Below are 18,261 nucleotides of genomic sequence, written 5' to 3'. Positions count from 1 at the left end.
GCAAGGCAAGGAATTCTCCTGGAGAGCCCCTAAAGGAAACCCAGCCCATGTAAGCACCTTGATTTGGGCCTAGTAAGATCTGTGTTAGACTTCTGAACTCAGGAATGGTAAAATAATAAATTTGTGTTACTCTAAGCCCACTAAGTTTGTATAAATATCTCATGTCTCTTTATCTGCTTTAGGAGTTCTTTAGCCTCTCTCTTGTCCCTATGACATTGAAATTTTTGAGTAATACAGCCATCCCCTTTAAGTAAAATGTATATCTTTGAAACCTTTGATTGATGTTTAATGATTACATTAAGATTATGTATTTCAGGCCATGATGCTACATAAGTGATGAAACATCCTGAGGTTTTCACACACACAGACACTCAGTGTCCATCTTCTCCTCACGGTGCTGTTATGACCACCTGGTTAAAGTGTTCCAGTATTTCTATGTATTTACTCATTAGGAACTCCTAAGCAACATTTGAGGGAGATGTTTTAAGACCATGCACTGTTCCTCATCAAAGTTTCTCCCCCAAATTTAGCATCTATTGATGATTCTTACCTCAACCAGTCTTTACGTCACGTAAGCAATAACCAAAATTAGCAATAACCAAGATATTTAAATCTTTGATTTAAAAGATTCCTCTAAAAGGAATCTTTTCAATTCCTTTTAAAGGCAAGGTTAAACAAAGAAGTCACTGGCAGTATGTAATATCAATCTAACCATAATCCTACAGGCCACCTTCCCTTGGCAGCATCCTTCCCCGGGTGTGCAGGATTCCAGTTCTTAACTCTTCTCATCATCTTCTGCCTGGCCCTACTGCCTCAGGTTCCCTTGCTCCTCCCTTGCCATTCCAGGACTTAACAATTGAGATTTTGACCCCTCTTCTGTTTTTTTTTTAAGATTTTATTTATTAAAAAAAAATAAAGATTATATTTATTTATTCATGAGAGACACAGAGAGGCAGAGACATAGGCAGATGGAGGAGAAACAGATTCCATGCAAGGAGCCTGATGTGGGGCTCGATCCTGGAACATCAGGATCATGCCCTGAGCCGAAGGCAGATGCTCAACCACTGAGCCACTCCAGGCCTCCCGAGTTTTGACTCTAATTGAGTAGACAGTGATTAAACAAACACACACACACACACCTGATTACTTTACCCTTCCTTCTTCATATATTTCAAATGTCTGTGTGCCTATAACTCTTAAGCAGAAAAAAAATGTGTTCTGTAAGCAAGGCCCCTGAGACTCTCATGATGGGGCACCTTTCCAAATCCTCTTCCAGCCCCACATCCTGACGCGTCCCCCTGTGGCCACTGTTCCTCTGCGCATGGCTTCCTCTGTACCTGGTCAGACCTTTGATTCCAGTAACTCTGGACTCTTGGTTTCAATTTCACTTCTTTAAGGGAACCTTCCTTTTCTTCTTTCATGGAGCCAAATCCTCCAACTGGAAACTCTTTTTGTGATCTCCTTCAAAGTAGCAGTTTTCCATTTATTTGTGGATTTATTTCATTGATAACCTTCCGCTTAGACTTGTAAACTTCACGAGGGCAGGGATTGTCTATGTTTGCTGTTTTGTATCGTCAGTGCCTAATGAATGATACGCACTTCATATCTGCATACCCCCACCCGGCATCCCGACCCTGAGACTCCCCTAACGGCCAGAAAGGTCTGTTTCTCCAAGAAAGTCTCTGTCCATCTCCCGGCTGTCTGGGCAGGACCGGCTCAGGCCTCCCGCCGCGGACCCTGGGAGCAGCTCGCCCGGGATCGTAGTCGCTTCGCCCGGCGGATCGCCCAGGCCCAGGAGCAGCTGGGCCCCTGTCTCACCCCTGCTGCCCGGGCCAGGGCCTGGGCACGCTGCGGGAACCCTACCCCTCCTCTGGCCGCCACACCTGCTCCTGCCCAGACTTTACTAGTCTCCTCCATCCAGACCACACCCTTGAGCCATGTTGGGGCATCTCCCTCCATTCCTGTGTCCCTATCCCCTGGCCTGGACCTCAGTGGGAGGCGTGGCTAAGATCATGTAGTTTCCTATTTATATGAACTATTTATTTTGTGTGTGTGGTTTCATACAAGAAATAAAACCTTCTGATTTGTAGCAAAAAAAAAAAAAAAAAAAAAAAGTGAAGAAGGAGGTAGAAATTCCCATGCAATCTCTTGTAATTTCCTTGAGGCATAAATTTGACCTGAATAGAATCCACAAGATTATTGTGTTGAGGTGAGTGCCTGTAACTCCTCACACAATACCTGCACCTCAACATTATTGCTATCTTTTTTTTTTCAGATATATGTACATTTTATTTAAAATCTTAGGGCAGGTGGCTCAGCGGTTTAGCACCGCCTTCGGCCCAGGGCGTGATCCTGGAGTCCCGGGATCAAGTCCTGCATCCGGCTCCCTGCATGGAGCCTGCTTCTCCCTCTGCCTGTATCCCTGCCTCTCTCTCTCTCTCTCTCATGAATAAATTTTAAAAATCTTAAAAAAATAAAATCTTAGGTAAAAGGTATTATGCATTTTTTAGAAATCATGGTTTCCTTGAGGCTTCTGTTAAAACTACTTTCATTGAGTCATTTCCATATTTAAGAACTTTCTCATTGTCCCAGTGACTAAAGGCTGAATGCCAAATTCCAGAATCTTTGATATTCATGACTCTTCATAATCTTGCCTCATCCTAACCACCTCATCTTAATATCTATTATTCCCCAACACAAACTTGCCACCCCAGCAAAATGCACCCCTGCCTCCTAAAAATTACCGTGCTTATTCTCAACTCAAAGATTTTGCTCAGTGCCATTTCCCTTATTGCACCCACATATGCCCTTTCCTCTTCCATCTACTCATTCCAATTCTACCTGCAGAATCATCCAGTATTTTGCAGCTGAAAGCATCTTCATGGTTCTCTCGTCCAAGGTTGGGGTAAGGTCCCCCTTTCTCCCCAGAGCTATTTCCTACTGTTCGACTATGCTCTCTCTTATGTGTATCATTTGGCCAGTAAAAACTGTAATCACCCCTACTCTGCTTCGCTCAGAGGATACAGTGGTCACCAGTACCATCATGGTATCTGATCTGTGGACCTTACCTTTTAGTTCATCATCTCTGAATTTTTATAGAATTTGTCCAGAAACTGTTCATTTTGGGTATCTGATCACATATTGTGTACATAGCTGTTTAAAATTGTGTTATATATTTGTCTCAAAGTGTTGTGAGAAATAATTAAGATCTGAAAAACCCAAGATCTGGAATATATACATTTGTCAGATGCTATCATTATTTTGTTTTTATGTTTTCTCTTGTGTTTTATTTATCTAAAGATCAGGGATCAAATCTTTCTCTCCTCTGTATATTTCTTCACCATTCCAGCAGGTAGGTGTTACTCAAAAGTTCCTAACCAGTAAACATTTAACTATTGGCAAAAAATGTCCTGATTTCCAAATCTTGAAGGGAATCCATCTTATTTGTTTAGAGTTCTTTGGTTCTCACTAACAGTAATGAACTCAAACTTTTTTTTTTTTTTTTTAAGATTTTATTTATTCATGAGAGACACACAGAGAGAGGCAGAGATACAGGCAGAGAGAAGCAGGCTCCATGCAGGGAGCCGGATGCAGGACTTGATCCCGGGACTCCAGGATCATGCCCTGGGCCGAAGGCAGGTGCTCAACCACTGAGCCACTCAGGGATCCCTGAACTCAAACTTAATTTGAAAAAGGAGAGACAGAAAAATTCCAGTTATAAGGATGCTAAAGAACAGCATTCTAGTAAAAGGGCAAGGATGCAGCCAGGCTTCATGAAAGAGATTCCAGCCAAGATGGGAAGCTACCAGGTTTTCCTTTTCCACTCTGAATCTCTGCATCTCTGCCTTATTCTGTTCTATCTGTGAAGAATTTTTTTGTGTTCTAGTCATCTGGTGAAATGTAGCTACCCCAGACTGCCAACTTTATATATTTGCAGTTTTAGACCTGCTCAGAGACTGTTTAGTTTCTATTATCTACCAGCTTGGGGGAGAGACTTTCCAAATAGTCCCAACTGGCTCAGAGGTCTACTGTGATCTAATCAGTTCTAGCCACGGGGCAAATTCACTAGTTGTAGATATGGATCCTGAGAGTCAACTTCTATGATTAGAAGTACTTCCTCTGGAAATAGGTTAAATCTGCCAAGTAGACACTGTACGTATCCACTTCTACCTCCCATATAATAGAACATATTTATTTAAAAGGAATAAGTATAGATTGTTAAATGAATTAAATATAACATTAAAGACTATTTTTAAGTGGCTCTTTTGTGTACTCAAACTACAGGGCCCATCTTAATAAGTGGATTATATTAAGACACAGTTCAGAATATCTAGACTATTACTCTCTGGTAGAAAAAAAAGGAAAGCCATGTATGTAATCTTAATTATTCAGTAGCCACATTTTTTAAAAAGGTAAAAAGGAACAGGGGAGTAAGTAAAATAATTTTTATTGCCCTATATCCAAAATATCCTTTTACCTTATCAAAATAAATTCATGGAATATTTTGTTTTTTTATACTCAGAATCCACAGTGTATTACATACCTGTAGCATGTTTCAGTGCAGACATTAAATTTTAATCAGAAATATTTGGATTTAGATTTTCATAAAATTTACAACTGAAGGTGTAGATTCATATGTGTAAAGTTTTCCAAATATGTACCTGGGTGGCTCAGTTGGTTGAGCATCTGACTCTTGATCTGAGCTCTGGTGGTGGTCTCAGGGTTGTGAGATTGAGCTCTACATGAGGCTTCAAGCTCAGCCAGAGTCTGCTTGAGATTCTCTCCTCTCCGTCTCCCTCTGCCCCTCCCCCAGTTTACGTGAGCACCCTCCATAAATAAATAAATAGATAAATAAATAGATAAATAAATAAATAAAATCTTTAAAAAAAATTTTCCCAGTCACTGAATCTGACTGATTTTAAATGAATTAAGTAAAATTAAAATTTTAGTGCTTTAGTCATGCTAGCCACATTTTGAGTGATATGTAGCAATTGGTGTCTAATAGCTCACATATTGGCTAGCACAGATTAGCAGACACCTTTATATTATGGAGAAACATGAAACTCTGAATAGATTAAGTGATTTGATGAGAATCACAAAGTGTGTTAATAGTTGGGACGAGACACTGAGCCTCTGGTTCATCACGTCCGCCCTTACCTCACCATGCTGTTCCTTCACCACTGTGCTATTTTATGTCTGGCTCAGGGACCATTTATAGGCCTGCCCTGGGAAACAACACATATTTATAGTGTTTGGGCTGATTACCATCTTAATCAGATTGAGGTTTCTGCATCACTTTAATTCAAGCAAGAAAATGAAAGATGCCCAAATCATGACAAAACCCAGCTCCTTCAAAAGGGAGTTAAGATTTTAGAGATTCCACACCAGGATTATAAGCACACACTGTTTTGCAAAGTGCTTTTATAGAAATGTTTGAAATTTGCCTGCCATGGAATGTTTGAGTGTAGCAGGGGAGTGTCTGTTCTCCAGCCCTAAGAGTAAATATTAGGAGAATAAAGAAAGTCCACTAAAGGCAATTGGCAGTTGCTGTTTGGTTGTGACAACTGGCTTGGAGAAATTTATTTTCCTCAGAACGACTCAATTCATTGAAATGACACAGAAAGAGCCATTTCCAAGAGCTCTCTTAATTGAGTCTAAAGACCAGTATTCCTGGTCCAGATGTGAGACCATACGACTCACGTCAACCTGGCAGAAAAAATACTGCAGCTGTATGTGCTTTGTACCACTGATAAAAGAACTAGGGGAGTCTAGATGTTCTAATGTTTCTGTTTTAAATTTGTTGTACAACCTTGAACAAACCACTTCATTGCTCTAGGCCTTTTTTCCATTTATGAAATTGGTGGGACTGGAGCAGGTGGTCTTCAGTATTCCTTTCAGATCTAAACTATTGTGATTCTAATGGCATGGCTCTAGGTTCTTTTGATTTCTTAGCCAGGAGGTAAATGCTGGAAGCACAGGAGGAAAGAAAAGAAGGCTTTGTGCCCTGGGCATTCATACCTCTAATTCTGGCAAGACTGAGGTTTGACACACACATTAAAGAAAACAAAAACAATCTAACTGGGCGGTAATGCTGGTAATTAGATTAGTTGGATTAGAAGACTGGGTGCATGCTTCTTGTGAATATTCCTCAGAGGGCTCATGGTTTATGAGTCAGTGCTTTTCTCCCCAAGAATCTCTAATAGGTACATTATCCCAACTCCTTTGTAGTGAGTTCCCACAATGTAGTTATCTACCTTAGGCCAACTAAGGAAGCACACAGGCATTTCTACATATAGCTGTGAAGTGGAGAGTAGTGTCAAGTGTGTGCATGAAGAAATGTTATAGTACATTTTGTGCAATTTCATCTAATTCCATAAAGCTAATGGTGACTGCTCTTAGAGACTCCCTCTGCATCTAAGACTTATGCAGAATAACATGTCAAATTCTTCCAGATAATAAACCAGAACAATTTCTTGAATGAAGCAGGGGATGGAGAAGAGAAAGCATGCCAGACCCAGCAAGTCCCAAGGATATTTTTAACCTACACAGGTTCATCCAAGTCTCAAATGTTATCATTTCTGGGACTCCAGAGGTGTTATATCACATAATATCTATTTTATATACTCCTATATTATCTATTTTAAATTTAGGTGTGGTTTTAGAATGTGCATAAATACTTTCATTATTGGTCTTGGAAGCAGTCCTATTCCTAGTTATGTTTAAAATGCTTTTAAGTTTAGTAGTTTTTATATCTTTTATTTAATCATTTAGTTGAATCATTAACTTGTTCATGGCGCTTTAAAATCCCTTAGGAAGTTTACAGCTTTTAAACAAATCTTCAGTGGTGGTGGCGTGGTAGCTGGTCAAGAATTATCAATGCATAATCATTGATTCAGATAGCATTCTAAAATGATACATGTTACATAGGACTTGAGAGCATACTTTTCCAGTAGTCTTAGCCAGAGTTCCTGAAATTAACCCAGAAAATGTAAGACGGAAGCTACCAAGAAAGAAAATAAGAAATTAAGAGTCTGGAGTTTAGGAAAACCCAGATTTTCCCTTTCAAAACAAGGAGTATATTTCTTTTTGTATGTATATGCAGGTGAATGGAACCTTAAATTATATTTACTTAAAGAATTTGAGAGGTACTTCTTACTTCACTTCTTTGGCCTCCTGTGTGGCTTTATCAACTTTTCCTAATTCTTCACATTCTTCCGCTAGTAGAGAACATTATTTGTATCTTACATTCTTCTGATAAATGTTGAGAGTTGATATTTATACAGAACCATTTGAGCTTAAAATGGTCTGTGAAAGCTAAGGAATAGTGACAATAACGCCTGTTATTAAGGTAAAGGGAAAAATTACATTTGGGAAACCTACAGCCTTCAATCACTCATTTCCCAGTCATAATCGTGAGTCAAGAAGCAGATCTATCATTTCACAAATGAAATACTGAGTTTCCTGTGTTTCATTCTCTTTGCAAATCATTGACTATATTCAGTTAAAAAGAAAATACAAAACTGCTTGATGATCTAGTCAAAACGGCCTTCTCTCACAGGCAGACAGGTAAAAACTGGCTGATATTTAATTTAAAAAAAAATTTCTTTGGCCTCAGATCTATCTTTATTAAGTCTAACAATTTTAAAAACCTAACATGTAACTCTTGAAGCAAATTACTGAAACGATAGAACTCTGAATTGATTATAGTTTCTTCCAAGGAAATTTGGCAAGAATAAATAGCGAATGAAATAAGATTTACAAGATGTTTAGAAATGTGTTTTTTCAGCAGTATAGTAGCACAGAAGTTCAGATCAGCTATCCGTGAAGTCTTCATAATTTTAAAAGGGCAAATTTTGGGCTAGGATTAGATTGTGAGATTTCCAGGATTTAGCTGTAAGAAATTGTAAGTTCAGACTTGAGAATTTTGCTGGAAAAAGTTGATTGCTTCCGCTGTTGGATTAGGTATATGAAAATGGGGGAACCATGGGTGGCCGTAAAAGAGTCACCATAGCTAAATAAGAACTTGAATACAGAATGCAAACATAAGTTCAGCTGAAAATAGAGATAAACAGAAGTGGTGGCGGTAAGCATCCCAGAGTTCCGTGGTTTAAAAAATAAGAAACCTATAAACAAAGTCTTTTCTACTTTAACCACAAAAAGGAAAAAAAAAAAAGAAAAATTAAAAACCCCTGCTTACTTAAGGCACCAAGACTGCAGAGGACTACTTTAGTACTTTAGTTCAGAATAAGGGAATTTGATTTGGTTCTTCTATGCCAGAAGATCGGAGGGGAGGATAGGCAAGCACATTGATAAAGTGAAGATAGAGTTTGAAGAAACTATCATCTAGAATCTGCTGCAGAAAACTTTGCACAGTTGCAATGGAATGAACTAATTGGTGAGGGCTGTCCTACCGTATAAATACTCTTCAAACAGTATTTACAATCTGTGCTGTATCCCATATCCCAGGAAATCTACCCCTTGCTGACAGGGCTATCTAAAAGGGAATTACCACTGCCTAAATGGAGGGAGAACTTGGAGAGCGATTCAGCCCCAAAGGAAAGACTGACGTTTTGGAAAGAGACCTGTGAATGATGCAAATGTGAACTTACATGTGCTTCAGATAAGCACTGATTAAACAAAACAAAGAATCCATTCTGAACATACTTTGGAAACACAGTCTTTGAGAACTTGCTTGATGAGTTGAGTGAAATGGCCTAATTGAACTAATTCCCATTTGGGGGTTTGTTTATTCTACTTTTCTGAAGCCGGAGCCAACACTCCTGAAAGTTTTGAATGACATTTAGTGCTTCCAGGAATTGGGGCTTACCAATCTGTAGATAAACCACTTTCCTTTTTGGCTGTGTTATATTAATTAAAACTGTTCTGTTAAATTAATAGAAGATGCCCTCCCCCCCCTTGTATAATTTAGGATAAATTAGTTGGCCTTCCCCCATAGAGCTATTCTGCTGGTGAGAAGGGAAATCAAGTTTAGTGGTTTCATTCATTTTACATGGCATCAGTTATTCCTTATGATTATAATATTTTTATTACAGCTGGAGTTATTTTAAATTATTTAGGTTGTTATAAGCCAAAACAATTCTAGCTATCCCCAGTCTTGTTTTTCTCATTTGTTACATTGTAGCAGAGTTTAAAAAAAAGTCAGAGCTTCCACTTAAAAGACGTTTATAGGAGAAAACATAAGTTAAAATATACAAAGCATATGAACTTATTTTAAGTAATTATTTTAAATAATGTTCACTAATTTAATAAATACGAAAATACATTCTAATACACCAAGGAGATTTTTCCCAATAATCTAAACCTTTATTGGCACAGAGTCATTTATAACAGGTTGGCAAACTATAGCCTGTAGGCCAGATCCAATCCACTGCCTGATTTTATATGGCCAGCTAGGTGAGGTGAGATTGGTTTTTCCAGATGAACATTTGCAGCCTATCTGATAATAGAGAATACTTTGAAACCCAACTACACAAAATGTTGACCCAAAATAAAGAATTTCATTCTTATTGGTAGACCTCTATTACAAAAGATTAAATTTGGTTATTATGCAAAAGACATTATATTCAGTTATTACTACATTTTAATTCTGTAATAAAAGTTTTATAGAAATTGCTTTCTTTGTATAAATGTACCTACTAATATCCTTTATTTCTGCCACTTGGCATGCAAAGCCTAAAATATTATCTAGCCCTTTACAGAAAGCTTAGACCCCTGACAAGAGTATTTTTTCTCATTCATTTTTTTATGTACTTACGTACCTGTTTAACAAATAGTTTCTGAGCAACTTTCACATGCTGGACACTGTTCTAGGCCATGTTAAAAAAAAAACTGCCTTCATAAAACTTACCTTCAAATATGTACGTTCAATATCTCCTCACAACTACCTTGTTCTATTTTATTCCCATTCTACAGAGAGGTTCTGAGAATTTATGCAGCTTGTTTGGAGTTTCTCAGCCAGAGTCAAACCCAATTATACTGACTACAGATTTGAGCTTCAAACCAATGGGCAGGACTTCATGCTTGGTTTAATGCTCTGCTGTCACCATCTTGTAATTATTCATTTTGGACACAATTTTGAACAATAAATACATTATTTTGTGTTTGGCCCCACAAATTATGTAAGCTGGTCCTGCTGCTAAAGCAAAAAGTGCTTTTCCCTCAGACCACATTCTTGCCAGGGCTGTTTGTTTTTTAAATATCCACATGAATTAAATCTATGAAGAAGGCTTGAAGTATTAGGCACTTTGGAAAAATAAGCTATTTTTAATGCATTGTTTCGTATTCCAGTATTCCAGTTCACCAAAAGACTGCAAGTCCTTGAGGGGCGCTCTCCTACAATAATATATAAATATATATATATATATATATTTAAATATATAAATATTTAAAAATACTTTTAAAATATATATATATATAATATATATATTTTGGTAATTCCCTCTGTGCCTAAAGCTTTTCTAAGAACACTGTGAGTAAAGTGAACAAACTTTGTCAAGATTTGGTAAGATTGGGCTCTGTCTTAATTTACTTCCATGGAAGAGCAACATTCTTTACTGTCAATACTTTGCTCAGGTCTTTATTCATTTGCAAATTTTGAAGCAGATGTTGAATCTGTATTAAACAAAACACAAGAATGACCTGTTCTGATATAAAGAAATTCTTTGTTCAGCAGTGACTGTGAAACATTGATGTCTTTTTTTTTTTTTTTTTACATTGATGTTTTTTGAAGAAGGGAGTTCCAAGTTGACTTTATTTACAATAGATGCTTTATCTTCTCTTCTTTCCATTTCTTGCAGCCTAGTCATTGTTGGATAAGCGTGATGGTGGAACAGTTGTCAGTCAGCTTGACTGATCTTCTGGACAAGTTTTCAAATATTTCTGAAGGCCTGAGTAATTATTCTATCATAGACAAACTTGTGAAAATAGTGGATGATCTTGTGGAGTGCACAGAAGGATACTCATTTGAGGTAACTTTGTATTCCTTGGGGTGGCTTTTTACTACTCTTCTCTAAGACCTATGCCAATTGATGGCAGGGGTGGTGGTGTCTTTGTGAAAATTTTTTTTTAATTTTTATTTATTTATGATAGTCACACAGAGAGAGGCAGAAACACAGGCAGAGGGAGAAGCAGGCTCCATGCACTGGGAGCCCGACGTGGGATTCGATCCCGGGTCTCCAGGATCACGCCCTGGGCCAAAGGCAAGCGCCAAACCGCTGTGCCACCCAGGGATCCCTGAAATTTTTAATTTAAAAATTTTTAACTAAAATATTTTTAAGGTGAACAAGAAAATAGGTGGCTAGTTACACTGCAATGCTGAGATGTACATTAAGGCTTAGATGTCGTCATTTAACATAAAAATAAAATTTATTCGCAGTACAACGTTTAGAAAAATACCCTTTATTTCATAAATGAAGTCCTTATAACGTTCCTTTTAGGTTACAAGTGTTCATTTACTTTTAAATGGAAAATTGTCTATAATGAACACTTAGACTTAACCTCTTATCCACAGTAACCATGTCACAACAATGAGGTGCATTTTAACATCTCCAGGTCATTTGATGATTTTGTTGTCACCAACTTCAGATTGTGGGCATGGCAGTGCTTCAGGGTCTAAGCATATTGATAAGAATGATAAGCATATTGATAAGAGATTAAGAATGAGGTGTTAGAGTTCAAATCCTGATTTCTGTCACGAATTACCTTTGTGAACTTAACCTTTGTGTGATCACTTTCTTTATGCCTAAAATGAGGACAATGACAGGATCCATCTCATGGAGTTGACATTAGATGATTTGTGATTAGTGCCTTTAGTACCACATCTGACAAAATAAATTCTAATAAATATATTTTAATATATCAATATTAAGCCACTCTTCTGTTGTTTGGTGTAATGTTTATATAACACCGCTGCTAAGAACTTTCTTATACATCTCCTGGTGCATATGTGTAAGAACTTCTCTAGAGTATTCAACTTAAAGGGGGAATTTCTGGGTTACAAAATGGGCACATGTCCAACCTTACGAATTGATACCAAATGTGCTGATTTATATCATTCTACCAGTATATAAGAGTCCTCTTTTTGCCATATTCTTGCCAATATTTAGTATCATCAGACTTTTTAACTTTGGGCTGTTTGGAACATATGTTACAGAGGGTTGTTTTTTTTTTTTTTTTAATGAGGAATAATTATTTTAATGAGCATATCTAAAGAACAGTGTTTAATTTGTTGCTAACATAGTTTTGATGTTATGTTCACTTTACTCACCCCCACCACCGCTCCATTCCTTTATCTGTAGTCAAGCCTCACACTGAACTGGGTGGGATCACATCTTGCAGTACCAGTTTGAATTATGTGTGTCAAAACAGTTATCTAAAAGTGTTAATTTTACTTGACTCTTTGGGGGACATACTTATAGTCTACTACCTTGACATCAGTTAAATCTAGAAGGAATCTAAAAAATATAATCCTGTTTTCTTCTAGAATGTAAAAAAAGCACCTAAGAGCCCAGAACTCAGGCTTTTTACTCCTGAAGAATTCTTTAGAATTTTTAATAGATCCATCGATGCCTTTAAGGACTTGGAGACGGTGGCATCTAAAAGTAGTGAATGTGTGGTTTCTTCAACCTTAAGTCCTGATAAAGGTAAGATATAAGCGTTTCTAATTTAAATGTCAAAAACAAGCTTGATTCTTGGCTGTATAGATAAGAGTCTACCTCTGACTCAAATATATGTGTAGTTAGAGAAAGATTGTATGTGTATATGTCTAATAAAAAGATGTATATCAATGGCATGAAAGAGGTGATTGGTTGATCTGTTGGTTTTCAAACCAAAGCAACACTCACTATTTTCAAATCTAAGAATTGTGTGTGGGTAAACAATATGGGAGATAGTCTCTCATAATTTTTATCTGATATTTGCTAGAATTGTGTAGTGTATGTTATTCTTCACCTCCAGTCTTCTTAATATCCCCTTTCCAAATCTTTTTCCTTAAGATCTACCTCTGAGTCATGAATTCTGATCTACATTGGTTACTCTGTATTGAGACCTTTTTCCTACAGGGTCCCTGTAGTACAAAGTCTACTTCCATTGCCTTTTTTTTTTTTTTTTTTGACTAATTACCAACAATTCATGTTACTTATATTTATTAACATATATAGGCATATGAATCTTTGCTCTACAAGGTGACTGTGACAAATTTCTTAATAAAAATAGAACAGGACCCACTATGAAATAAATAGGATCTAAATGATCAGAATTTGGGAAGCAAACCTTGAAAGTACTCTGGTATTGCACTTCAACCTTTTGCACACTCTGTAATTTATGTAAATCACCATACAACACTGACACATTATTGCTTTCTATTTAGATTCCAGAGTCAGTGTCACAAAACCATTTATGTTACCCCCTGTTGCAGCCAGCTCCCTTAGGAATGACAGCAGTAGCAGTAATAGTAAGTACATACATCTGATTTAATGCATGCATGGCTCCAATTAGCATCTAAGGGAGTATTGCATGGGCTTTACAGGAAATTTCTGCAATTATTACTATTAATACTGTTCTGTTACTGTTCTTCCTGTTAGTCTTTCTGAGAATTAAATATTAGCTTTGTATATAAATTATGATCACTAAATTCTACTCCTGAAATCAATATTGTACTATATGTTAACCAACTAGAATTTAAATAAAAATTTGGGGGTGCCTGGGTGGCTTAGTTGGTTAAGCATCTGACTCTTGGTTTCGGCTTAGGTTGTGATTCTCAGGGTTGTGAGATTGAGCCCCACATTGGGCTCCATATTCAGCAGAGTCTGCTTGAGATTCTCTTCCCCCTTTCCCTCTGCCTCTCTTGCTTGTGCATGCTTGCTATCTCTCTCGTTTTAAAATAAATAAACCCTCAAAAAATGGGGGAGGTGGAATAAATAAATAAATATTAGCCTTGTAGAAGTGGGTTTCCCTACAACTCAAGATGATCTTTAGAGAATTGGGCCAAAATCTGCTAAGATTATTTTTAAATAAGTTATGTAATTACTTTTAGAAATATGGTTTAAGCTTTATTCATTGTCAATTAAATATATTTTATGTGGAATTTGCCTGATAAAAATGGAATTTTAAAATTGAAAATACAAATGCTGGTTTTATAGAATTCCAAGGATATTTTTAGTTTTGTGTATATGAGTATTTACTATTATGTGTTTGTACATTTGATGATTTGTTACTTTACTATAGAATTATGTTAGAGGAGAATATGCTTCTTCTCCTGAAATTTCTGTCCTCTTTGACCAATAGCCCAATTTCCTGGACGTCTTATGTCCTCCTTTCAAATACAGGCAAGATCATTAAAAATAGGTCATTGAGTTTTACTAAATATTCTGATCTTCTAGTGTCATGGAAGCTGTAGAAGTAAAAAAAATTCATCCTATGATCTTACTTAAGAAAGTCATCCCTTAGGACTTAGTGGGGGGGGGGCACTGTCCTATGTTCAGGGATGTAGATGACCTACCTGTAAGGAGTAATCAGTTTAGTACAAATCCACGAGAGCAAATCTGCAACTCAGAAGCTTTTTAAAAACCTCAAACATCCATTTGTTTTGGAATTTTTGCCATCACAACCTGACCTGATCTCAACTGAGATAAGGCTATTTATTTAGACTTTTTCCTTCTAAAAAAAAGGAAGATTTTTGTAGATCTTGTAGATTTCATTACAGAAATATTATATTTGATTACAGCATGCTACCTAGACCTCACTGAGGATATTATTTACAATATCTGAAACAGAACCTTCTAAAATCTGAAATTCTGAATTACATAACATCAGATCTGAAAAGTTTTAAAAACGGACTGTGTGTTAGCCATTAAGGTCTTTCTTACTAATTACTGATTTTATTACTCTTTTCAGAGATGCAGCTTTTGACTTCTTAGTTTATGTGTCATTTATTTCTAATCTTTATCATTTCCTTCCTTTTACTATATTTGTTTAGCTTAGTTGTAGTTGAGGTTCTTAAGGTAGAAAAATTTAATTAGTGATTTAAACCATTCTAATTTTCTGATATAAGCACTTAAAAATTATAAATGTTCTTGAAAGCAGCTTTAGTTGCATCCTACACACTTTGATATGTTGTGTTTCTTTTATTCCTTTTAAAATATTTTTTAATCCTCCATGTGATTTCTTCTTCGATTCATGGGTCATATAAAAGTGGGTTACTTAATGTCTAAAATATGTGCTTTTTCTAGACTTTGTTTTTTTAAGATTTTATTTATTTATTTATGAGAAAGAGAGAGAGGCATAGACACAGGCAGAGGGAGAAGCAGGCTCCATGCAGGGAGCCTGATGTGGGACTCTATCCGGGAACTCCAGGATCACGCCCTGACCCAAAGGCAGATGCCACCGGGGCATCCCGCTTTTTCTAGATATCTTAATGGTTTTTAAATTCTACTGTGTTTTGTCTTCAGTATTGCAGATGCTTTTTACTAGATATGGAATTCTGGGTTCACAGATTTTTTTTTTCAGTCCTTTAAGGATTTCACTCCATTGTCTTCCTGCTTTTGTTTCTGACAAAAAAGCAACCAGAGTCTATATTTTATTTGTTCTAATATGTTCCCCAAAATTTGGGGAAAATTTGTCGGTAACTTTTTCAAATATTTTTCTTCATTTTCTCTCCAAGAGGAATCACACATAGTATATTTAATTACACACATACTAATCACACACATATTAGGTAGTTCAATATGGTCTCACAGATCATGGAGGTTTTGTTCAGTTTTTTTTTCCCCTCCCCAATTTCTCTGTTCACCAAAATGTGTAATTTTTACTTATCTGTTTTCAAATTTCTTGGCTCTTCTGCCATCTGTAAGCTGCTGAACTTTTCATCCAGTGCATTTTTATTTTTTTCTTGCAGTTTATGGTTCATAGCAAAATTGAGGTAAAGGTACAGAGATTTCCCACACAAACCCTTCCGCCACCCATACGCAGCCTCTATTATCAGCATCCCCCACAGAGAGGGACCTTTATTAAAATTGATAAACCTTCATGGATACATCATAGCCATTCAAAGTGCATATTTTACATAGGGTTCACTCTTGGTGTTGTACATTCTGTGTGTTTGGGTTTAGTGCATTTTTTTCATTTCTAAGTTTGTACTTTGTATTCTAGAATTTGCATTTAATTCATTTTATATTTTCCTGCTGAGATTTTCCATCTGCATGTTCAATATGATATTTTCTTTTTTGACCCCCGGATATACAGTCAACCTTTGAACAACAAGGGTTTAAACCATGTGGGTCCACTTATACACAGATTTTTATAGTACTGTAAATGTATTTTGCTTATGATTTTCTGAACATTTACTTTAGATCATTTTAAGAATACAGTATATAATAGATATAACATATAAAATATGTGCTAATTGTTGTTATTGGTAAGGCTTCCAGTCAGTAGTGGGCGATTAGTAGTTTTAGAGGAGTCAAAAGTTATATGTACATTTCAACTCTGCAGGGGAGTTGGTGCCCTAACCCCTGCATTGTTCAAGCTCTAACTAGTTCTAAAGCTCTAAAGTTCTTGTCTCTTGACATGTAGGTCATTTCAGGGTTGGTGTATATTGACTACTTTTTCCCTTGATTATGGGTCTCATTTCCCTTTAAATGGCCAGTAATTTTTGAATATATATACTGGATATTATCATTACTATGTTTATGAGAATGCAAATTTTGTAGCATTTCTTTAGACATTTCTTGAGTCTCGTTCAGATAGTCGTTCAGTTACTGGCAGGTTATTTTCCTTCCCAGTCTTGTTTTTAAGCTTTCTCAGAGGAAAGGGGGAGAATAGGCTTCATTTCTAAGGCATGGAATTTCTGATATTTCAGAAATCTTCCCCTTCTTGCTTGTCAGAACTCCTTTGTCTCTGAATGACTGCCAAGGTCATAGCTTCCTAGGTATTGTTTATTGCCAGGTTTTGTGAAGTCTCTCCCTGTCTGTGTACAGCTTATATTTAACCAATGACTTGAGATTCCTCCAGGGATTTCTTTTTTTTTCCCCCCTCCAGGGATTTCCATGTGGAAAAGGATGCTCCTTTTCTGCACAGCTCTTTTCCTACCAATAACCCTGCCCCACAGACTCCGGCCACATCTACATCCCGGAATTTTAGTCTCTGATTCCCTATCTCCGTGAGACCACTGAACCTTACTTGGGTTCTATCTCCCTTACCTCCTAGCCAGAAAGTAAAGACAATCATGGGCCTCACCATGTGTGTTTTTACTCTCTTAGGGATTACATTATTGAACTACTTTTTGGCTAATGTATGAAAATAACTGCCTCAAATAATTTGTCTAGTGTAATAATTACCTAGGTTGGGAAGGCTAATCTGCTATTATCATGGTTGGAAACAAAAGTTTACTTGCCTCAAAAGACAACTGAATATAAAACAACCATTTTTTTTTTTAATTACAAAAGGAATGGTTAGCCTTCTTTATTCTTTGTTTTGCTTTCTTTTCTTCTTCTTTTTTTGTAAAAAATATGGATCTTGAATAATTTGCAGCTTTTTGTCAAGAGACCTCACTCATAAAAATGGCACTTAGATAACCATCCACAAAGATTGGCTTTTGTAGAGCTTGCATTCTTTTTTTTTTTAATTTATTTTTTATTGGTGTTCAATTTACTAACACACAGAATAACCCCCAGTGCCCGTCACCCATTCACTCCCACCCCCCGCCCTCCTCCTAGAGCTTGCATTCTTATAAGAGCAACAGTCCTAGTACTTTATCATATATATCATATATATTACAATATGTATTATGATAGAAGTATGTAAATGTTTTTAGTTGTAGCATAAAGGAGGTAAGACTTTTGGGGGAATATGACCAGGGAAATTTGAAGTGACCATCCAAAAAGTGGCCATACTAGCTGGAGGACCAATGTATATGAAGGAGTCCTGAGATGTGAGTGTCCTCTCTGAATCTTATATTATCCCATGATTCTCCCTTATAGAAGTGTTCAAGTCATCCAAAAGGAATTATATGTTCAAGGTAATAGTAATTTCCTTTGTACCAAGCTAAAAGGATGTTTAAGATCCTTGTAGAAAGTATTTAAATGATACAGAAGAAATCCTTGCTTTGACATTACCGTATACATCTTCTAAAAAGATAGTCTTTCAGTAGACCGCCTGGGGTTATATCCCAGTGTTAACCCGCGGATGAGTTAATCTCTCTGAATTTGTCAGTCTAATGAAGGATGATAATACCTCCTTAATAGA

General features: G+C 36.7%; 1 protein-coding gene across 1 annotated transcript in view; it reads left to right on the top strand.

The window, feature by feature from the left end:
• Positions 1 to 18,261, top strand: part of KITLG (KIT ligand) — an 80,622-nt gene that overhangs the window by 49,440 nt on the left and 12,921 nt on the right. The window contains exons 4-6 of the mRNA NM_001012735.2: positions 10,818 to 10,988; positions 12,503 to 12,662; positions 13,388 to 13,471. Coding sequence (NP_001012753.1) covers positions 10,818 to 10,988; positions 12,503 to 12,662; positions 13,388 to 13,471 — 415 coding nt within the window. The remainder of the gene's footprint in view (positions 1 to 10,817; positions 10,989 to 12,502; positions 12,663 to 13,387; positions 13,472 to 18,261) is intronic.

This window comes from Canis lupus, chromosome 15 (genome assembly GCF_011100685.1).
Source record: "Canis lupus familiaris isolate Mischka breed German Shepherd chromosome 15, alternate assembly UU_Cfam_GSD_1.0, whole genome shotgun sequence".
Taxonomy (NCBI): Eukaryota; Metazoa; Chordata; class Mammalia; order Carnivora; family Canidae; genus Canis; species Canis lupus.
The sequence above is the reverse complement of the archived record's forward strand: the minus strand, read 5'-3'. Positions and strand labels throughout refer to the sequence as shown.